This window comes from Lentinus tigrinus (assembly GCF_003813185.1).
Source record: "Lentinus tigrinus ALCF2SS1-7 unplaced genomic scaffold L226scaffold_16, whole genome shotgun sequence".
In the NCBI taxonomy this organism is placed as follows: Eukaryota; Fungi; Basidiomycota; class Agaricomycetes; order Polyporales; family Polyporaceae; genus Lentinus; species Lentinus tigrinus.
The window spans coordinates 373,396-393,941 of record NW_027137925.1 but is presented as its reverse complement, the minus strand read 5'-3'; the positions used below and the strand labels follow the sequence as shown (position 1 = coordinate 393,941).

The 20,546-nt window shown below is 56.3% G+C and overlaps 12 protein-coding genes across 12 annotated transcripts in view; 2 read left to right on the top strand and 10 right to left on the bottom strand.

Moving 5' to 3' along the window:
• Positions 1–302, bottom strand: part of L226DRAFT_523876 (uncharacterized protein) — a gene marked incomplete at both ends in the record, with an annotated part of 1,144 nt that extends 842 nt beyond the window's left edge. The window contains 2 exons of the mRNA XM_067678852.1: positions 107–169; positions 230–302. Coding sequence (XP_067534369.1) covers positions 107–169; positions 230–302 — 136 coding nt within the window. The remainder of the gene's footprint in view (positions 1–106; positions 170–229) is intronic.
• Positions 303–1,468: 1,166 nt separating this feature from the next.
• Positions 1,469–2,949, bottom strand: L226DRAFT_97724 (uncharacterized protein). The gene is made up of 3 exons (XM_067687402.1): positions 2,928–2,949; positions 2,687–2,874; positions 1,469–2,624 (listed from the first exon to the last, which is right to left on the bottom strand). Exons 2-3 carry the CDS (start codon positions 2,757–2,759, stop codon positions 1,666–1,668), a joined length of 1,032 nt encoding a protein of 343 aa, XP_067534368.1. The 5' UTR covers positions 2,760–2,874; positions 2,928–2,949; the 3' UTR covers positions 1,469–1,665.
• Positions 2,950–3,511: 562 nt separating this feature from the next.
• On the bottom strand, positions 3,512–5,774 carry L226DRAFT_613915 (uncharacterized protein; the record flags this gene model as incomplete). Its single annotated transcript, XM_067686567.1, has 5 exons — positions 3,512–4,580; positions 4,631–4,735; positions 4,790–4,957; positions 5,012–5,428; positions 5,499–5,774. 5 exons carry the CDS (start codon positions 5,772–5,774, stop codon positions 3,765–3,767), a joined length of 1,782 nt encoding a protein of 593 aa, XP_067534367.1. The 3' UTR covers positions 3,512–3,764.
• Positions 5,775–6,744: 970 nt separating this feature from the next.
• On the bottom strand, positions 6,745–7,848 carry L226DRAFT_572052 (uncharacterized protein; the record flags this gene model as incomplete). The annotated part of the gene is made up of 2 exons (XM_067684636.1): positions 6,745–7,065; positions 7,126–7,848. 2 exons carry the CDS (start codon positions 7,846–7,848, stop codon positions 6,745–6,747), a joined length of 1,044 nt encoding a protein of 347 aa, XP_067534366.1.
• An 896-nt stretch (positions 7,849–8,744) lies between these two features.
• Positions 8,745–9,870, bottom strand: L226DRAFT_523872 (uncharacterized protein; the record flags this gene model as incomplete). The annotated part of the gene is made up of 2 exons (XM_067678851.1): positions 8,745–9,736; positions 9,798–9,870. The coding sequence occupies 2 exons, from the start codon at positions 9,868–9,870 to the stop codon at positions 8,745–8,747; spliced, it is 1,065 nt and encodes a 354-aa protein (XP_067534365.1).
• Positions 9,871–10,006: 136 nt separating this feature from the next.
• Positions 10,007–11,020, bottom strand: L226DRAFT_97711 (uncharacterized protein). Its single transcript, XM_067687401.1, has 2 exons — positions 10,583–11,020; positions 10,007–10,535 (listed from the first exon to the last, which is right to left on the bottom strand). The coding sequence occupies exons 1-2, from the start codon at positions 10,847–10,849 to the stop codon at positions 10,143–10,145; spliced, it is 660 nt and encodes a 219-aa protein (XP_067534364.1). The 5' UTR covers positions 10,850–11,020; the 3' UTR covers positions 10,007–10,142.
• A 1,493-nt stretch (positions 11,021–12,513) lies between these two features.
• L226DRAFT_97683 (uncharacterized protein) lies at positions 12,514–13,417 on the top strand. Its single transcript, XM_067687400.1, has 3 exons — positions 12,514–12,634; positions 12,831–13,207; positions 13,257–13,417. The coding sequence occupies exons 2-3, from the start codon at positions 12,844–12,846 to the stop codon at positions 13,298–13,300; spliced, it is 408 nt and encodes a 135-aa protein (XP_067534363.1). The 5' UTR covers positions 12,514–12,634; positions 12,831–12,843; the 3' UTR covers positions 13,301–13,417.
• Positions 13,418–13,452: 35 nt separating this feature from the next.
• L226DRAFT_97672 (uncharacterized protein) lies at positions 13,453–14,510 on the bottom strand. The gene has a single exon (XM_067687399.1). It carries the CDS (start codon positions 14,434–14,436, stop codon positions 13,534–13,536), a length of 903 nt encoding a protein of 300 aa, XP_067534362.1. The 5' UTR covers positions 14,437–14,510; the 3' UTR covers positions 13,453–13,533.
• Positions 14,511–14,662: 152 nt separating this feature from the next.
• L226DRAFT_429606 (uncharacterized protein) lies at positions 14,663–15,124 on the bottom strand (the record flags this gene model as incomplete). Its single annotated transcript, XM_067674686.1, has 1 exon — positions 14,663–15,124. A coding segment is annotated over one exon (462 nt), but the record flags the coding sequence as incomplete, so codon positions are not given.
• A 12-nt stretch (positions 15,125–15,136) lies between these two features.
• Positions 15,137–15,481, top strand: L226DRAFT_436330 (RNA polymerase II transcriptional coactivator; the record flags this gene model as incomplete). Its single annotated transcript, XM_067674760.1, is given in 3 exon segments — positions 15,137–15,214; positions 15,231–15,371; positions 15,431–15,481. Coding segments are annotated over 3 exon segments (270 nt in total), but the record flags the coding sequence as incomplete, so codon positions are not given.
• Positions 15,482–15,538: 57 nt separating this feature from the next.
• L226DRAFT_488457 (ABC1-domain-containing protein) lies at positions 15,539–18,179 on the bottom strand. Its single transcript, XM_067677238.1, has 11 exons — positions 17,769–18,179; positions 17,563–17,703; positions 17,475–17,511; positions 17,138–17,421; positions 16,930–17,085; positions 16,694–16,876; positions 16,422–16,636; positions 16,104–16,363; positions 16,017–16,053; positions 15,816–15,958; positions 15,539–15,762 (listed from the first exon to the last, which is right to left on the bottom strand). Exons 1-11 carry the CDS (start codon positions 18,043–18,045, stop codon positions 15,612–15,614), a joined length of 1,884 nt encoding a protein of 627 aa, XP_067534359.1. The 5' UTR covers positions 18,046–18,179; the 3' UTR covers positions 15,539–15,611.
• An 89-nt stretch (positions 18,180–18,268) lies between these two features.
• L226DRAFT_536063 (uncharacterized protein) lies at positions 18,269–19,784 on the bottom strand. Its single transcript, XM_067681035.1, has 7 exons — positions 19,679–19,784; positions 19,341–19,615; positions 19,208–19,286; positions 19,078–19,142; positions 18,935–19,020; positions 18,694–18,868; positions 18,269–18,630 (listed from the first exon to the last, which is right to left on the bottom strand). Exons 1-7 carry the CDS (start codon positions 19,746–19,748, stop codon positions 18,370–18,372), a joined length of 1,011 nt encoding a protein of 336 aa, XP_067534358.1. The 5' UTR covers positions 19,749–19,784; the 3' UTR covers positions 18,269–18,369.
• Between the last annotated feature and the right edge of the window lie 762 nt (positions 19,785–20,546).

Sequence of the window (20,546 nt, the reverse complement as noted above, 5' to 3'; positions counted from 1 at the left end):
GTAACCGAGGGCACGTCGACCGGCGGGCTCGAGGGAGCACCAACGGGCAGGCTCGAAGGAGCACCGACGGGCGGGCTGACCGACGGCGCACTGACCGGCAGCCTACCCGAAGGCACGGGGGCTCCGCTCACCGGGAGCGAAGGGGCAGCACTGGGCAGGCTAATGTCACCTGCAAGAAACATCGCGGTAAGTTTCATGATCGCGGAAACAAAAAATGAGCTACACTTACTGGGACCCTGCGCACCAGCGCAGACGGCGAGAGCGACAACAGTCGCGAGGGTGGTGAACTTGGTGGAGAACATGATGTGAGAGCGAAGGTGGTAGGTGCGTGCGAAGTGCGTGTGTGTAGAGCAGGCTGGGATTGATGGTGGACCTACAGCGAGATTGCGGGTCCTTATATGCGTTTCGAGACCCCCTTTGGAGAGCACTTGAGCTCAAATTTAGGAGTTCGACGCCAAGTCACTCACCGCACACGATGGCGACATCCCTTGAAGCCGGCTTCCGCAGTGCGATAGGTGTCCGTCCCTCGATGGGTAGGCTGCCGCTGGTCCGAATTGAAAACGGACCGCATTCGTGTGGTGCATTCTAGGGGAAAATGGCATTGTTGCTCTCGTATTCGCCCATCCGCGGCCGAGATTGAAATCGGTCCACACGCCTTCCACGCTGAAAGATTGAACCTCGAGTATCCGCGGGCTGGTTCACAACGGAAGCATCATAGCGGCATCAGAATCGTGTCCGAGGCTCTAATGTAGGGCTTGTTCCGCGCAGGTCTGTCAAGCGGTGTCACGTAGACTGTAGTCGTCCTGGTGCAGTCGGTCCAACGCGAGATTGGGATGCCAGGCGCTTCCGTTGCCATATCCAGCCAGCGGATGCTCGGACCGCATATCCGTGCTGTACCCGCCCTCCGCCGCCATTCTGGGCGGACGCAGTAGACTGGATTTGTCGGCACACTGCGGCTTGACACGCTATATCGCCTTCATTGAATTTATTGCATGAGTAAGACAGCGTCACTTAGCCATGCACAGTAATAGCCGGGCGGGACTTATGCAGACTGGAAGACACGCGGTCTTGGATGTGGTCGATGTATTGGGGTACTATATCCGAGTCGCCGAGACGTAGATGATGATTACTAGATCCTAGGAGAATTGCCGTCATTCTTGAAGCTTGAGCAGTGACACCTTTATATTGGCAGAGAAATATAATGGCAGAGGGTACATGAATAGATGAGCGAAGACATTATCCTATGAAACCGAGAGACCTGAGACAAGCCACGAGAAACCGAGACGCGACGTCCTCGATTGTCTTCGCTCTTGACTCCCCCTATATAGCATACCTTCCTCCCAGGTCTCTCACGTAGTTCGCATGTCGACCTGCTATCGCGAACGCGCAAACTTACATAGCTGGAGATCCTCTCGCGTCAGATGCATCCTTAGCTGGACTGGAACTTGTTGAACGCAACACACGCGAGGATCAGCAACTGAGTGGTTAAATCGATCACTGCATACGGCGATGCGGTGTAACGTGTTCTAATATCATAACGACAGCCAGACATACACGAAGAGTCCGAGTCCGTCTGCTCTGCGAAGCATTCGAGTCCGTGGTGGTCAACATCACGATGCCCCCCTCCCTCCCATCCTCTCAACTTGCCTGAGCTCCTTTCTCCTCTCAGACGACGATGGCGTGAGGGTGGTAGTCCCCACGACGCTGCGCTGAGACAGTGGGAACGCCCGAGAGGATGCTCGTAGGCGCAACAGGGAGCGACTCGGTGCCAGTCGGGGTGACGCTCGACGCGGGGTTGGTGACCTCGGGCGCAGAGGGCGTCGAAGGCGCGCTGACGGGAGCCGAAGGCGAGGGTGCGCTGACCGGGAGCGAGGGTGCACTGACCGGGAGCGAGGGTGCACTGGGTGCTGAGAGCGGGCTCACACTGGCAGGAAGCGAAGGGACGCCGCTCGGTGCACTAGCTGGGAGCGTCGGCGAGCTCGCTGGAGGGCTGACCGGGAGCGAGGGCGAGGGCGAGGGTGCGCCGCTCGGCGCGTTGACCGGGGCAGAAGGAGGAGAGGGAGAAGTGACCGGCGCGCTCACGGGAAGCGAGGCCTTGGGAAGGTCGGAGGAGGGCGCTCCAACGGAGGGAGCGTCGACCGGGGCCGAGCGGGCGTTCACGGACGGCACAGCGGGCACTGCGGGTGCGCTAGGGGTGGTAGTAGTGGTAGGCACACCGGACGAGGGGACGGTGATGGGGAGCGTCGGTGTATCCGTCGGCATGCTGACCGTGACGGGCAGCGAAGGTGCTGGTGCAGAAGGTGCACCGATGGAGGGAGCACTGATTGATGACGCATCGGCGAGTGCATTGACTGTGGGGGCACTGACGGGGGCACTGACAGTAGGTGCACTGACAGGCGGGGTGGCCGAATTTGAAGGAGCACTGAGGGGCAGGCTCGACGGAATACCGACAGGAGGGGTAACCGAGGGCACGTCGACCGGCGGGCTCGAGGGAGCACCAACGGGCAGGCTCGAAGGAGCACCGACGGGCGGGCTGACCGACGGCGCACTGACTGGCAGGCCAGCCGAAGGCACGGGGGCTCCGCTCACCGGGAGCGAAGGGGCAGCAGGCAGGCTAATATCACCTGCAAGAGACATCGCGGTACTAAGTTTCATGATCGCGGAAACACATTTGAGCTACACTTACTGGGACCCTGCGCCCCAGCGCAGACGGCGAGAGCGACAACAGTCGCGAGGGTGGAGAACTTGGTGGTGAACATGGTGTGTGAGAGCGAAGGTGGTAGGTGTGTGCAAAGTGCGTGTGTGTAGAGCAGGCTGGGATTGATGATGGACCTACAGCGAGATTGCGGGTCCTTATATGCGTTTCGAGACCCCCTTTGGAACGCACTTAAGCCTAGAATTCGTGATTATGACGGTACGTCACTCACCGTACACTCACTGTACACGAGATAGAGACATCCGAAACTGCGTACCGCAGTGCAGTATTACGCTGCCGATGGTCCGAATTGAAAGCGAGCTGAGTTCATGTGACGCATTCGTGGGGAAGTGGAGCTGTTTCTTTCGTGTTCGCCCATCCGTGGTCGAGGTTAGAATCGGTCCACACGCGCGGCACAGGCATCGATGTGCGCGGGACGCCGGCTTCTACGCGGGAACATTCGAGTATCGGCAGGCCAGTTCAAAACAGGGGTGTTGAATATACTATCGAAGTATGGCAGTTCGGCCTTGATGTAAACTTGCTCCGCGGAGGTCTGTCGTGCGGTGTCACGTATACGTAGTTGTCCTGGTTGAGTTGGTCCAAGGGGCGTGGTCGGGATGCCAGGCGCTTCCGTTGTCATATCAAGCTAACAGATGCTCGGGCTGCATATCCGCGCCAGCGGACTGGGCGGACTGGATTTGGCGGCACACTGCGGCTGAATTACAAGCTATGTCGCCTTGAGTGAGTGTATTGCATGAGTAAGACAGCATCGCTCAGCAATGCAGAGGAGCCGGGGCGGGACTTATGCAGACTCGGAGACAGGACTCGGAGATCTTGGATGTAGTCGATGTATTTGGGTATATCGAGACGTAGATAGTATACCAGATCCTAGGAACATTGCCGCCATCCTTGAGCAGTGAAATGAGTATATTGGAAGAGAAAAATAGTGGCAGAGGACACATGGATAGGTGAGCGAAGGCATTATCTGTGAAACCGAGATACCTGAGACTAGCCCGAGAAACCGAGACGTAGATGAGGAAATAGAAGAAAGACTAGATGCAGCCAAGACCTAGAAGAACCACGAGCGCCGGAGAGACCCCGCGTCCGAAGTATGGGAGCTGACGGGCGAAGGCGACGAGGATGACGAGTCGCGAGTTGGGAGCATCAGCGGCGCAGGAGCTTCGGGTGTACTCGGGGTTGAGGTGTTCGCCTTTGTCGGGGAAGGTGCTCTCGAGCCTGAGGTAGGGCGGTAGAAAGACTGGCTAAGAGTTGAAGCGACCTTGACCGGGCTGCCGGGAGAGCCGGTTGCGCTCGCCTCGAGCTTCAGAAACTGTACGACGCCCTCCAGGCCGGCGACGTATGTCTGAAGGTCGTCAATCTTCCTGTCGCGAGAGGCGATTGCGGCGTTGAGCTCGGCGAAAGAGGCTTCACACTCAGCGAGGGCGACACCAGCTTTAGCGAGAGCGTCGTCGCGTTGGGAAAGGGCAGAGACGACCTCATCGAGTGCGATCTCGCGTTCAGCAAGAGATGCCTCGCGAGCAGCTATGGCGGTTTCTTGTGTGGCGATAGTGGCGTCCCGGTCAGCGAGGGCGTCCTCAAGACGGGAGAGCTCGACATCTTGCTCTTCGAGAGACTTGAGGAGTACCTCTTTGACGTCTTCAGCCATGTGGTAGTGACCACGCATGGCCTCCAGAGAGTCGCGCAGGTTGTCGCGCTCCTCGTTTGCAGAGGTGAGGGCTGTACGGCAGAGGTCGAGGTCGTCGGCTTGTTGCGAGTTCTGGGCTTGAAGGTGCAAGAGGGAGTCTTTTGCAGACGCGAGTTCGGCGCAGAGAGCCTGGAGTTCAGAGACGGGGCAGGTCGACTCGCGGAGGGCTGCGAGTTCGGCCTAGAATATATGAGTAGGTGCGATAACGGCATTGGAAACGCAGGACATACTTTGAGCGCGGCAACTTCATCGAGAGTATTTGTGTGCGTCGTCTGGAGGGTAGTCAGGTCACACTGAGCGTCCTTCAGCGAACGCTTCGCAGCTTGGAGATCATCCTAGGGCGCGATGAATTAGATGTTGCAACGGGGTCAAACAAAGACGCGACTCACCTCAAGTGCGTCAGACTCATCCATGATGTCGTTCAATGTCTCCTGCTTGGACGCGAGCTGACTCTCCAGCGCATCACGCTCTTGCCGCAAGCCCTTGACCATGACCTCAGCCTGACGCCTCCTGGCCGATTCCTGCGCGAGCTTCTCCTCATCCGCCATCTTCTCGGCCTGGTAGAACGTTACACCCAAACATGCTAAGACATAGAAGAGAGACAGACGTACCAGAAGAGCCTCCTTGCCATCTATGAGGTCCTCGTTCTCCGCTTGCAGTTCCTCCATGTCCGCGACCAAGCCAGACTCCGACGCCTTCAAGAGCTGCACCTCCGCGCGCAGAGACTTGTTCTCCTCGACGATTCGGTCGCGATCGCCAGTCATCCAGTCCCGCTCGCTTGCAAGGGCCTCCTTCTCCTCTACCAAAGCAGCCTTCTCGTCGGCCTGCTGCTCTTGCTGCTTCGCGCGCTGGGTGATGTCAGCCCGGAGAGTTACGTTAGCCTCCTCGAGGAACCAGATACGTTCGCGAAGAATGGCCGCGTTGCGCTCGGAGGCCTTGGCTTTGAGGTGCAGCTGGAGGCGTTCTTGGGTGAGCGTCTGGAAGGCGACGAGATCGACTTGCACAGTAGGGTTGGCCCGGGCCGAGAGCTGAGGTTAAGAATGGTATGTCAGATGTCAGCCAGAGGTATCAAACTAGACATAACTTCAACATACACACCTTGGATGGGCGGCTGACACCGGAGGGCCTGTGGTGGGCTCGGGGATGCGGGCAGGGTGCCGTCTTGGTAGGAAAGGGGGAGCTGGGCCGGACGTTCCACAGGAGCTCGCAGCAACGTTGCAGGCGAGTCACCGCCTTAAACAAGATACAACAGACTTCGAGGGATTCACGCGAGCAGAGGACCGCCAAGATGAGGACCAGAGAGACTTCGTCGAGGGGGTTGCCGGCGGTGACCAGGAAGTACAGGAGATGACGGACGAAAAGAGTATTAGACATGGCGAGGGCGTGCATGTGGCAGGAACTCAATGATTGAGGAGAGGAAGAGAGAAGATGGGGAGAGGATTTCTCGCAAGCCCGGTTTTATGCTCTGGCGGACGTGGAGGTCAGCCTCAGCGGCCAACCAACCTTTCCGAGGCTGCCATCCCTTCAACGTAGGTACTCACGTCGTAGCGCATAATCCCACTCTATCGGGCTCAATAATATCAACCCGCTTCTCCGACATCCGGTCGCCTTTCACGTTGGAATCGTAATTGCAGGAAATTGTAACTTGCAGTGAGATACGCTCTCGACTCGAAGGTCACATTTACAATCGTGCTTCTTATGCAGATGCATGTACAAGTCGTTGAGATCGCTAGCGTAGGGAGTCCGGAGGGGGTGAGGGCCAAGATGCATGATGATGGAGGGTGGGAGGATACGTTCATGAAATGAGCCTGAGCCTGAGGCCGAGAGAATTGAGCACGTGACCGACGCGTCGCGACGCGTTCGGCGATCGTCATCGTTGTTGCCAGCATCCAGACAGGGACAGGGACCACCACGACGGCGACTCCGACTCCGATGACTGAATCGCGATGGCATACAGACCACTTCAAAGGCTTCACCAGGAAGAATATAGTCCATACAAATTGCCCCCGACAGTTCATACTACCGTTTTACGGGCCCGAGAGGACTCGGTTGACGATGTAGAGAGGGTGAGCCTCATGGTAGACAGTATGCTTTGAATCTGAGCTCGACTTCGACTTGTAATTCTCAGAAGATTGCCTCGGTGACACTGATGCTGACCGAGGATCCAGGTGAAGGAGCTCGCTCAATTTATCCTCGGCGACCTAACACCGCCCTCTACGTCGTACTCACGCAAGTCCGCTATATGCTTCACATTCTGCTTACCCACTCCTCGTGCATGTAGACTTCTTAAGCATTGGATCATGTTCAAACTGTTCTCGCATCCTGATCTATTCCATGATATAAGTCACGCTTTCCTCCAGGCTTCCGCATTGTACGCCGCCGGAACCACTGAAACGCTGTCGTCGTCCGTGCGTATGTAAGCGACGTACGTCAAGGCCTCTTCGTCCTCGCTGTCCAATCTCAGCCTCTCGAACCGTTCCAAAGTGGGCCATTGGTTGAACAGCAGCTCCGTGTACCTCCGGACCTCCTCGCGGTACCATGCAACCTCCGAGAACATCTGGTGATGCATCCCGGGACGCCACACCAACGTCCGGATAGCAGGGCATGACTTCCGCATGTCTGCAACCTCCGACTCCAGGTCATAGTACTCGGCATTCGGGGAATACTGAAGCAGTCAACGACATGGTGAGCGTCACAAGGGCGGAATTTATGTGCACGAGCTAACCGTGTAGTCTTCGTTCTGACACAGTTCGAGGTACCGCAAGCGAGGACAGGTCCAGCGGCGTATTAGATCCGTCGGCCACCACGGCGGGCAATCCAGCCAGTCCACGTAGTTGACTGGCGGCACGCCGTACCGTATAGTGATGCGGAACGAGACGAGTTGGTCTGCAAGGGACCCGAAAACGTAGCTAGCGATCCACGTCGTTGATTGGAAGACGATGTTCAGGTGAGTTATTCCGTAGTAACTGCAGTATCGCATGAGACGGCCATGATCGTAGACGGCAGGCTGCACGAGAGTCAAAGTGGAAAGATTGGAGAACAAGTCGAGCTGGAAGGGTGCGTTGTACTCGGAGGTGAGATGCTCTGGGTTCCGCATGCAGTCTTCGACTCCGTGGATATACCGGAAGGAATCTCCGCTGATCACCAAATTGCGCAGACGGAAGCCCGCGCGGGCGAACACAGCGTGTGGCTCGGCCATCCCGTCGACTTGCAGCTCTACCAGGTTCGGGAGTCTTCTGAAGATATCCTTCGCGAGACGGTCCCCATACCGAGGAGGGATGGCGATGTGAAGAAATACCACTGCTTTTGCCCGCCGTCGCTGTGCAGTGCTTATGGCCAGCTTGAATGCGTGGAGCTGGGCTAAGCCTCGTGTCAGGTAGACCCGCCGGTAGAGCAACCGCTCTGCCTCGGACTGGAAGGCGGAGCATGTCCGGACGAGGGCATGCATGGTGTTGCGGCTGAGACAGTCGCTGCTCTCTTCTGCAACCATCTCAAAAATGACCCTCCATGTCTCAATGGGGAAGAGGAATCCACGACTCGATTGCAGCTGAGACGTCTCTTGCAGTCTCCTTTTCCATGGTATCTGCAAGGGTGGGTTTCAGCTCAACTTGCGGCCAAGATAAATTCAATAACTAGTACCCAGGAGGAGGTGGCATTGTTATCTTGACGGTATCCTTTAGACGATCTGGGTATGCAGAGAGAGCTAAACCGTGACATGTCTCCCAGTTCGTGTCGCATACTGGGGAGTCGGGCGACGCAGTATCCACATATCGGTCGCTAGTGCCTTGTTTGGGATGATTGGCTTTTGGCTGTGCCCGCTGCGCACAATACATACTGTGAGAATCCGAATATCAGAGCGAGAGCAGGTCTCAGGTGATATCTTCCAGAAGTTGTTGGCAAAGCAACGAGAAGATCAGCTTCCACGTCTCGATAGCGAGCACTATTGCCCCATGTATCCGAGCTCTTTCCTCGCAGTCAGTGGAAATCGAAGACGTTTTGAGTAGGACAAGCTTACCGCTCCGGATCGAGAGTACATCTCCATCATTGTGCGAATTAAAGCTCGATACCCAAGAGAGCTGCGATAATCGACAACTGACGTGCGTGAGACTGCGGGCCGGAAGCCTCGTGGCATGTCACATTGCTGCTTGAAGATTCTGACTCACCGCATGGGACAGAACGAACCTCAGACTGGGAAAGATCGCACAACGCAATGAGTGATCTCGAAATTCCAGTCAAGTTCATTCGAAGTAGCGTCTAGCATTACAAGAGCTCGGTATCACATACGGAAGCCTGCACTCGTGATGGTCAACATCACGATGCACTCTATAACCGTCCTAGCTCCTTTCAGACGACGATGGCATGAGGGTGGTAGTTGCCGCGACGCTGCGCGGAGACGGTGGGAACGCCCGGGAGGATGCTCGTAGGCGTAACAGGGAGCGAGTCGGTGCGAGTCGGGCCCGTGACGCTCGACGCGGGGCTGCTGACCTCGGGGGCAGAGGAGGCCGAGGGCGTCGAAGGTGCGCTGACAGGGGCAGAGGGCGAAGGCTCGCCCGCAGGGACCGAAGGCGAGGGTGCGCTGGCTGGGAGCGAGGGTGAACTGGGTGCTGAGGGCGGGCTCACAGGGAGCGAAGGAACGCCGTTCGGTGCACTAGTTGGGAGCGTCGGCGAGCTCGCTGGAGGGCTGACTGGGAACGAGGGCGAGGGTACGCCGCTCGGCGCGTTGACCGGGGGCGAAGGAGAAGTGACCGGCGCGCTCACTGGAAGCGAGGGCGAGGGAAGGTTGGAGGAGGGAACTCCAACGGACGGGGCGTCAACTGAGCGGGCGTTCACAGATGGCACCGCGGGCACTGCGGGTGCACTAGGGGTGGTAGTAGTGGTAGGCACACCGGACGAGGGGATGGTGGCGGGGAGCGTCGGTGTGTCCGTCGGGGCGCTGACGGGCAGCGAAGGTGCTGGTGCGGAAGGTGCACCGACGGAGGGAGCACTGATTGATGACGCATCGGCGAGCGCATTGACTGTGGGGGCACTGACGGGGGCACTGACAGTAGGCACACTGACAGGCGGGGTGGCCGAAGGAGCACTGATGGGCGGGCTCGACGGGGAACCGACAGGAGGGTTGACCGATGACGTGCCAATAGGAGGGGTAACCGAGGGCACGTCGACCGGCGGGCTCGAAGGAGCACCAACAGGCAGGCTCGAAGGAGCACTGACAGGCGGGCTGATCGATGGCGCACTGGCAGATGCACTAACCGACGGCGCACTGACTGGCAGGCTAACCGAAGGCATGGTAACTTCGCTCACCGGGAGCGAAGGGGCAGCAGGCAGGTTAATGTCACCTGCAAGCAAAATCGCGGTAAGTCTCATGATTGTCCAGAGATAAATTTGAGCTACACTTACTTGGACCCTGTGCGCCAGCGCAGATAGCGAGAGCGACAACAGTCGCGAGGGTGGAGAACTTGGTGGAGAACATGATGTGAGTGTGTGCGAAGTGCGTATGTGTAGAGCAGGCTGGGATGTGATGATGGACTCCAGCGAGATTGCAGGTCCTTATATGCGTTTCCAGGCCCCCTTTGGAGACCACTTGAGGAGTTCGACGCCAAGTAATTCACCGCATACGATGGCGACATCCGAGCCAGGTTCCGCAGCTGCCGGTGGTCCGAATTGAAAGCGGACCGAGTCCATATGGCGCATTCGAGGGCGAGTGGAGCTATTCCTGTCGTGCTCGCCCATCCGTGGTCGAGGTTAGAATCGGTCTATATACCTCAAACCGCGGCATGAGTGCGGCACAGACATGGATGAGTCGATGTGCGCGGGACGCCTTCTACGCGGGAACATTCGATTATCGGCGGGCCAGTTCAGAACGGGACCATTATCCAGGTATGGTTGTGTCAGCGTTGATGTGAACTTGTTCCGCGGAGGTCTGTCGTGCGATGCCATGCAGTCGTCCTGGTGGAGTTGGGCTGAGCGGGCCTGGCGCTCCCGTTGCCATATCCAGCTAACGGATGTTCGGGCCGCATATCTGCGCTGTACCCCCCACGACCCTACGCTAATCTGATCTGACACTGCTTGAACGGCGCACATACCATGTCGGTAGCGCTTGATCCTAAGGCCCCGTGAAGTCGGACGACTCGGAGTCTGCAGCCAATTCAGATATGACATTATGAGCAATGGAAACCACGCACTCCCGGACGCAAACCCAAGAAACGACGCATCCAAGACGAGCGTCCTCCAGCCGGATTAATGGGACTTGAACGCGTGAAAGACAGGGCCATGGCGGCCTCGCACCGGTTCCCAGACAATTCTCCAGCTCCAGCTCGAACTCTGTCCGGAGATCGGGCCAGCGCAAGACGTGGTACGCGAGGCAGTCGTGTGCCGCGTCGTTCGAGAGCGCTGCGATCTGCTCCTCCGTGAGCGGGTCGTATGACGAAATTGCTGTCGGCGTGGTCCATACAGTGACAGTGACAGTGCCAGGAGCGGGCTCCGAGTCAGCAGACGTAGGTGGCCGTGCTTCGCATTGCTCGAAATTGATGATGACTGTAGCGGGTATTTGATCTGGTGAGACTCCCAGCAGGCTGACGTGGTTGAAGAAGTATGTTGTCGGCACAGGGTTCCAGTCGGAGGCTATCCCGCTGGCACTGGAGGCCGAAGCCCTGAAATGGGCGTTGCGAATCTCGATGCGATTCGTTCGATACTGGAAGAGAAATTTCTGGATAAGCGGGGATGAAGGACGAGCCTGAGAGCTGTAGCGATGAGGATCAACAGGGACACGGACCAAGAGTCGCGTGCTCAGAGCGAGAGCCTCAGTGACCGAGGTGGGGGTAGTCAAGAGCGAGAGTAGCCGTGCGAGTGTCGATGTAGTTAGGCGTTACGCTGAGAAGATAGAGAGGACAGTAGACTTCTAGTGATTGTCGTGGCACGAAGGCAACGCGAGAACGCCGCGACACGGCGCTGCGGGAAAATCCAATACCTGGCGCTTGTTTTCATCCACGTAGGTTGGTCACGGCCGCGCGCAAGAGAGCAATGTTTCTGTGAAGTCATAGTGCAGCGTCGGACTGAGAGGCGAGTGTTGGACTTCCGGGATTCGGAAGCTACCAGAGCGCGACATTGAGTGTGTTGAAGTCTCAGAGATATTAGTTGGGTCCCCGCATAGGCCAAAATGACGACCTTGAAGATGCTCGACACAACGTACTGTGTAGTCTGGCTGTCAGTCCGTCGACCTCATGATATTCGAGTTACCTGTCTCCTAGTCCGCGGAACGGTGTCATGCCGCGGACGGGGCCATTGTTTGTGCACTGCAATCCACGAACATAGAACAACGGGAGTGTCTGCATATGTGGACACCCCAAATTGAGGGATTCGCACCCATTCCGAGTTTCCGAAGCAGCGCGTAAGCGTAGGACCTTCTGCCATGTCAACGTCCGCGACACATCAACATAGCATGTAGCACTGTACGGAGTCGCCTGGGATGCATATTCGATTTTAAACTATTCAAATCATTCCGTAGAGTTATAGTAATGTACCATCTCTCCGTGAAGATTCGTGGCAGAGTTTTTGCAGGCTGTGTCGTCTGGCAAACAGAGATTGAGCGGATCCATAGAATTGAGCTTCGTCCATGTGGGCCTGAGTCAGTAGACGAGCACGTTGAGATCGCAGTAAGAGCGGCCTTTCTATCGAACTTGTCGAAGCATAAGAAGTAAGAACGGTTGCAACCGTAGGGAGCAGGAGCAGGTGGTTGGTAGGATTCGAAGCTTGATCGGTCCTTGCATGCGAGATCACCGATCCAGATCGCCCATTCAGATACAGCCTCGCAACGCTCGCGCGCTACGCATCTCGCGTTCTCTTGCTCTCCGCTTCCTTCCTGGTCTACAACGTCTTACGACACTGACAAGCTCAGAGCGCATGCATGGAATTGCTCGCATTCCGCTCCGAGCATCAACCACTGCCAGGTCTCTCATGCGCGTGTGAGGCCGTCAAGTTAGACACCGGATGACCGGATGGGATGCTGAGAAGAAACATGACGACCGCACTGACACGTTGATCGCCCCGACTCAATCCTTTTGATACCGACCTCGATCAACTGCAAGTCTGAAGAGAAGACAGGAGACGAGCTGAGAACTTTTGGCCTTGTATAAGAACGCGAATGATGGAGGAACGAACCCCGGACGACCGCCTCCCCCTCCCCAGGCACTTCGAGTCGCGGTTGCAAAGCCGCTGGTCGACATCCCCGGCGGAAGGTACGTCGTCCACTTCACATTATGTTGCATCTCTCGCGCCGCCGTCACCTCGTCTAGATTGGCTTTCTCAAGCCAATCGACTTGTGCGAGGACGGCCATCAATCCGCCATTTGTTGCGATCACTACGTCGGGATGCGCACCTCTCTCATCCTCTTTCACTCTCATACCGTCCATGCTGACCTGTCCCACCTCACAGCTTCATCTGGGCAATGACCACCACAGTCCTCGGCCGCCTCCTCATCCACCTCCGGCGCACCGAATGCTGTCCCCTCCCCCGCACACGCACCCCCTCCCATTACGCACCCAACGACGACGACGAATACTGTCTCCCCATCGAGTACGACGAGTACGACCTCCGGCGCCGGAGCCGTGCGATCTCGCCATTCGGGCTCGTGCCATTGAACAGACATCTCTCGGGCGCCAGCACACAGAGCGACGGCGACGGGCACGGGCACGGGAACGAGAACGGGGATGGGGGGCACGCGCGTGCAGCGTCGGCGGACAGCCCGCTGGAGATAACGCAGATCCCGCAGGCGTATCCGTACCACTATCGGAAGCGGACGTACGACCCGCGTGAGTGTTAGTTGTTCTGCCTCGGCGCCGTTGCTCTAGTTGGTGGAAGCTGACTGCGGAGACATCTGCGCAGATGTTCGACCGTGGGACTAGACGGGATGGATTGCTGTTGTACGGCTATGGAAATCGGATTGTATGGAGGTTGTATGTACTGGTACGAGTAGTACTCGGGAGCTCATCGATGTAGAGCACGATTGGACATGTACGTTAACAGGAATGGGCATGATATCGTAGCGGTTGTCTCGTATGTGATGCGGGGCCCGACACCTGGTGCGTTACATACATGCGAGGACACAAAAACAGAGTGCAATAAAACGATACAGGAGCTAGTGCGGCAGGATGGGCAAGCCAAACTCCTTGTATGATGCATCCAATACGAGCGTTCCTCCAGGGTTTATAGGACAACGCGTGAAGGACAGGGTAAGTTCTTCTTCGACGACTAAACCAGAAAAATCCCTATCCACATGAAAGCTCTTCTGAAGATCTGGCCATTGCGAGACGTGATCTTCCCAACAGTCATGTTCAGCATCATTCGAGAGCTTTGTAAAGATGTCAGGCTCGTCATTCCGGCCAACCCACACGAAATGAACTTTCGCCCATACAGGAGCCCTCCGAGGAAGCCAGGGCTGATCCCCAGTGGAAAACCCTTCCTGGCCACATTGTCCAATCTTGATGATGATATCAGGGAATAGCACACTTCGGAGGGTGAAGATGTATGTCGTCGGGGGGTGACCGAGGTTTACTACCGGTGACTCGCAAAACTGGCCATTGCGAACCTCCACCTTGCCCACCCCAGACTGGCGCATGAAACTCTGAATGCAAGCCTCATCAAAGCGGAATGGCGCATTGAGAGTGAGCTGTGTCGGTGCAGCCGGAATGAAGGATAGAGTACGAAGATCTGATAGCTGGCCTGGTAGCCGACGCGGGGAAGGGCGGTGTTTGATGAGAATCGTCCGCCAGGACGCAGGGGCGGAGCGGCGGCCGTCGATGGTGTATCTGCCAGACTTGCTGGGAGGGTCTGTGTATGTAATCCGGAACTTGTCGCGGACTGAGACAACGTACAAAGGCCGGCGGGACGCATGCCGCCGCTGACTGGAGTCTGCTTCGAGGTGGAGCAGTACTGGAGTAGAGCCCCGGAAGATCCAGTACAAGTCGGCGAACGTCTGTCCCCCACATACAATGAGCGGAATATGTGCCAGGATTCCGTCAGGGGTGACGGAGAACGTCATCTCATCCTGGAGTTCATCTTGATACTCAAGGGCGGCATCCTGTGCGACTGTAAGCGGCGATGCACTGTGTACTCCCGAGCGACCCCTGCCAACTCACGTTCTGGATCAGATGAGCCTGCTCCTTGTTGCATCGCGGAGGAGTATATGTGATGTCCGATCCATAGAACGATGAGGGCGATGGAGCAAGGAGACAAGAACGGAGGTCCTGATCTAAGTGATAGCCCCACCATGCGAAGAGCGTCGTGTCTGCAGACTGCCTCATGATCTCCTCCTGTAGTCGCCGGAATGCATTCCGGCCCTCGCCATAGAGCGGAGGCATGTGAATGTCGAAGAGTCCGAGGAGGCAGTACGCTTCGTCCTCCACCCGCGTCGTTTGCCTATAACCGAACCAAGACATCCGCTGAGCGATACTGAACTCCGTATGGCTGACCTCAAGGCGGAGGACGGTCGCGGGGATGCCATGCGAACGCTCCAAGACATTGGCAAAGTCGGCCTTGGTTCCCAGGACCGTCCAGGACTTGGAGAGGAAGAGGAAGAAGCGCGGAGCAATGAGCTCTTGCAGCGTCCAGCCTCTCGAGAACCAGATACTCTCTTTGACTCTGTATGCCTGCTCGTAGTCGTAGCAAATGTTGTCGAGGTCTCGGACATCCCGCAGGTATCCATAGCAGACCCGTGCGAGGGCGTAGTACCACTTGGCAATGACACGGGGGATGCGGACGTAGGAGTGAACGAAAGGGGTGAGAGATACGTGGATTTGGGCAAGAAGAAACGGGCGACGGTAACTACATTCAAAGGCGCGTCCCTATGATTCACTTTTCGGGTTGCGACAACTGATTCCCATAACAGGGGGGCTCTACCTCGATGTCCGTGAATTCTGGGGCGACGAAGGCGACCTCAAGCCGGGCAAGAAAGGTATCATGTTGAACAAAGAGCAGGTACGTCCTTACCGCAGCACACATGCTCGGAACCTTCCACCTCCTGACCGCCTTCGCAGTGGGAAACTCTGAAGAAGAGCTCAGACGTGATCGACTTATTCTTTGCCAAAGCGAAGAAATAGACGCGTCCTGGTCCCCGTATCCTTCCTTGCCTTCGCTGTCCCTTGCTCGTTCTTATGTGTTCACTAGTCTCGTCATGTATTGTAGTGTTCCAGTACAAATCCTCTAAGCTGTACAATATCACGCCAAACCAGCTGCCGCCTTGTGCGCGCCTTGCAGTCCGCCTTGGGTGAGGAGGCCTCGTAACCAGGCCTTCGCGGTGACCATGCGGGCTCCAGTGTCCATCCACCACTCTGCCAACTCAATCGAACGGTACATCTTCTCGTAGCGCCTGGAGTCATGGCTGAGCACAAACAAGCGGAGAGAGGATGCGAATGAACGTACCACCAGACCCAGAAGTAATCCCACAGAAGACCGAGAGACATCCCCGACAGTCCTTTCCGGCGCAGCTCGGAGACAAGCCTCTGGCTCTCGTCGAGCCATACAGCGAAGGTGCAATATTTGGCCGTTATTAAGAATATCCGGATCTAATATGCGGACATAGACGTAAGTCGATCACCCATGCAGTGATAAACAGACACTTACGTTCGCGTGGGTAGTCGCGAGGGCACGATCGAGACTCCTACAGGCACCGTCAATATCCGTCCAGGAAGTAGACACGAGAACACTCACCGAGTCAAGTCATTAAGCTTCAGCACCATGAGGACGCGACGGGGTACCCTGCGAAGCACGTCGAACACCGATAAGAGGAGACCCTCTTTCTGTACGACGGCGTTCCGGATAGCCTCCATCTCCTCTTCCGACTGCGCCGACAGGTCGACGATGCTCCCTCCCCGCGAGAAGTTTCCGCCGTTGGACGGGTCCTCGTTCGGATCCTTCCACGAACCCTCGAGGGCAGCGCGGCCGGTAATGGCAGCCTCAAAGACAGGATACTGCATACGGTGATTTAGTATCGCTGTACCACGCGTATGCACTTCCAGGTGAACTCACGAGGTCCTCGTCGATGTTGCCGACCAACTTCGCGTACTTCTTCCGTTCTTCAAGCGTCTCCTTCGACGCAGGGGCAATGATCGATAGCCACCACTTGCTGTAGTTGATACGGAGAGCAGTGTCAAGGTCGAAGTAAAGGCCGTGGTCTAACAGTACGATCTCGAAGTTGTAGGGCGACTTCGAATCGAGGCCAGCTGGTCGGATGAGTAGGTTGCCTGCATTCAGCCACTTCCGTTAGCTGTGATAACACGAATCTAACTAAGGACACGCACCTGGGTGGGGATCCGCATGGAACCATCCATTGATGTGCACCATCTGACAGAAAATCCTCGCCAACTCAAGCGAGACCATGTTGCGGTCGATGTTGTTCTCAGACAAGTAAACGAGGTCGTCAACGCGTCCTCCTTGGATGTACTCCATGACGAGGATTCGCTTCTTCGCCTCCTCTACTCGCGCTATCGACGTATAATGTGGGCATACGTTCGCAGAGGACAGCGCAGATACTCACGGATATACAACGATGTCCGCACGTTCTCAAAGTCAGCCATAGCGCGCTCAGCGTTCCACTTTTCATGCACGAAGTCCATTTCCTTCGGCAGGTTCTCGCGCATCTCCTCGCCCAGCCAGGTGAACTCGAAGTCGGGGAACCAGTGCTTGATCCACCCTATGCAATACGTAAGGGAATATTCGGGAAAACAAGTACACGCGATACGTACCGAGCGACACTTCGACCATCTCCATGTCAATCTCGCAGAACTCCTCCAGGTGCGGATGCTGCAGCTTCACCGCGACACGCTCGCCGGACCCCTTTAGCCTGCCGACATGGACTTGTGCCAGACTCGCGACCCCAATCGGCTTCGGGTCGAAGTCGTCGAAGTAGTCCGATATTGAGATGCCAATGTCCGAGATGAACATCTTCTCCAGGTCTTCGTAAGGCGTCGGCTCACACTGGTCTTGCAGCGGTCGCATGGTATTCGTCCATTCACGGGGAAGCACTGCGCTTTGCGGTCATTGGGACTCGCCGGCGACGGAGACACTTAGGCTGCGACTCACACAGAAGCCATATGCTGGCCGAGCTTGATGAAGATACCTGCGCCGTTCTGAGTTTGGGGATGTTGAAAGTTAGAATTGACAGACGTACCCCCGTTCGCTAAAAGCTTCCGCAAAACTCTCTTCGCACTTCGCGTGTGGCATTCCGAGTACGCTTGCAGCCGCTCCTCCTCCGAGTTGTACGTTTTCGCGAACGTCAGCTTGTAGTCAATTGCACCAAGAATGGCGGCCTCTGTGGGCCCAAGCATTGGTCGCACGACTCGTTCTTTCCACCATGTAAAGCTCAGAAGAGCTTACCTGCTACCCTTGAACACCGTACTACAGCTAACGCTGTGTGTCGGAATGGCTGGTTGTAGTTGTACGCCAGCACACCAACCCCTCCCACCACCAGAACCGTTGTCGGCACCACGTAGACCCATGGCTTGAGTTTAGGAAGCGACCGCCCTTCAGTAGACAGTTTACGGTACTTTTCGGTATGAGTGGGTCGTGTGCATCGCGGGTTTGTTTGAGGGGAGAGGAACTTCGAGCCCGGCTTCCTAAGGTGGAGTGCGCTGCACCGACGTAGAGAAAACATGGACAGTTGAGCTAGACTCCAGCCTCAAGAGGAATATAGCAGCATAGAGTCCCAGCCAGCGATATGAAGAAATAAGCCGTAGTGGTCGAGGTGAACGATGTGCCCAGTAGTGTGGCCGGTTACGTCGATGCATGTAGAACGCCGGGCGCCCAGTGTTGGCGACTTCTCTTTGCGCCATCTTTCGATTTGATCGCTCTAGGACTAACTTACATATACATATATTGGACCGATGAGGAGATTATAGTACACTCAGTATCATACGTAGTACTATACAAATGTGTAATGGATCTATACAGGGAGACGTGCGACAATACTACCCCAGATTCATGCATGTATCTTGTCTTCCCTTCCCTTCCTTATATCCACCACTGAGTCATCTGTGTTTGGATACGAGAACCCGGATGTTGTCGTATCCGTGGTTAGGCCAGGAAAAGATGTCACCGTCGCTGCCGGGCGCCGATCCTCAAATCGCATCGTGGACAGGCGAGTAGACCGGCTACCGCCAGTCGCGGAAGCGTGAGCTTCCAGGTCGGCGGATGTCAGTCCAAGGACGGACATGACGATGATCATGGTGGGAACAATGCCCTGTAGTAGTATTTCAAGTTAGGTGACATGGAGGAAGAACTTTTGGGATGAGGAGGTACATACAGTAAGCTGAGCAATAGGGTCGTAGACAATGTAGAAGGCATTGCTTCCGATGAAGTACAGCGTGATCTCGATCACCAGAGCCGCGCTGTAAATCATGGCGGACTCGATGATGAGGACGAGAACCTTGGTGTATCGGAAAGGGCCAACGACTCCTGCGGCCTCACGATTCATGAACCTGCGAGATGACATTTAGAGCCTGCCACCTGGACGCGAAAGGCAATCCAGGGCCAGAGGTACCCACCAGATCCGAACAGCAATCAGTGTCGTTACGACTACGTTCGTAACAAGAGACAAACCGAAGAGGGATCCGTTCCATTTCTCCAGTTCCTGGAAGGCAGCTGCAGTAAGTATCGGTTGCAACTGAACAAGTGTAAACTCCCTCACGTCAGCGAATGCGCTGTGTATGCTTTTGGCCTCCGCGAAGATGATTGCTTGGGCAAAACCGCACACTGCCGAGTCACACATGAGTACAGTGGTCCCTGCAATACCACTCGTCTTTGGCGCTGTCACTCACCTGCCGAAGCGACAATCAGGAGAGAAGGCAGAATGCACACCCTCCAGTTCCCGCCCCATACGTGCCAACATCTCCAGACCTATCAGCAAACTTAAATTATCACACAGACAAGCGAACGGCATGAATGACGTACGACAATGCTATCGCCCAGAATCGAGTTGATGGAATGAATGGTAACCTTGGCTACGTTGGGCGGCGTAGAAACGTCAGAAAAGTACGCCCCGGGCCCTCCAGGCTGGTCGCGGAGGTCGATGAAGCCTCGGATGAGTCGATAGAACCCGAGCGAGACATGGGTCGTTGAGAAGCAGAACATGAGTACCGCGACCCAGAATATTATCGGCGTAATCTTCCGCGTGCGGCGGAACCTCAGGATGTAGACATATGAGCCAAACAGGCAGATATTGATCCCTGCAGTTCGACCGGGTAATCAGTCCCTACGGTATGTGCTCGAGAATGAATTGGGGCCCGCACCGTAAAAGAGCGTCTCAAGCCAGATGGCCGTGAGGTAAGCCTTGTCGAGGGGAATGAACGCAACCGCCATGGTGGACTGGGTCGGGAACAGGGACGTGCGATGCGACAACTTCATTATGTACCTACGGGTGTGGGGTGGGAGAGCTCGGATGTGATTCGAGCTATCCCATGCTTGTTCCTGTGCGCTGGCGTCCTGGTGGGACATTGTCTCCTGGGATATCGATCAGGCAGGGCAGCTGTCAGATATCCTTCCGGGGTGATTGGATGCGGAGCTTCAGCCATCTTCAAGTATCTTGATGCCATGTCAGGCAGGCCTCCTAGCGTGTATGGTGGTGCATCCGCGTCAAGTCGGACGAGCAGCGCCTGGACGACCAATTTATCGCCATCTGATGATTCGTTCTCCACCTAGTGTCACTGTGTGATGCCATTGCGTATGCATCTTCTTATGTAGTACTGCCACATAACATGATGCTAGTGACGGGATCACTTGTACCCAGCGTGTTATGATGTTCCGTCGTACTTGCCAGATGACGAGGAAAAGGCTCAGGTAAGAATCAAGGCTCTGGGATCCGGCGACGGCGGAGTACAACTAACAGGGCAAGTCATTTAGTAAGCTCCTCAAACCGCATCAAGGACAGTTGCACCCACGAAAGTCTGGGCGATTCGCCCGCGCTGGACCAATCAACTTCGCCCATCATTCCGCATCCGCGTCCTCCTACTTACATCCTCCCGACGCCTCGCCCTCCCGTAGTTGCGCTGCCATTATCTCCTTGCCTTTTCCCGCTTCTCTGGGATTTCCCTCTCATCGCAGAGGAACTTGAGTCCGGCGGATTCTATGACGTCGGGGACCGCTGCCAATGTTTCAGTT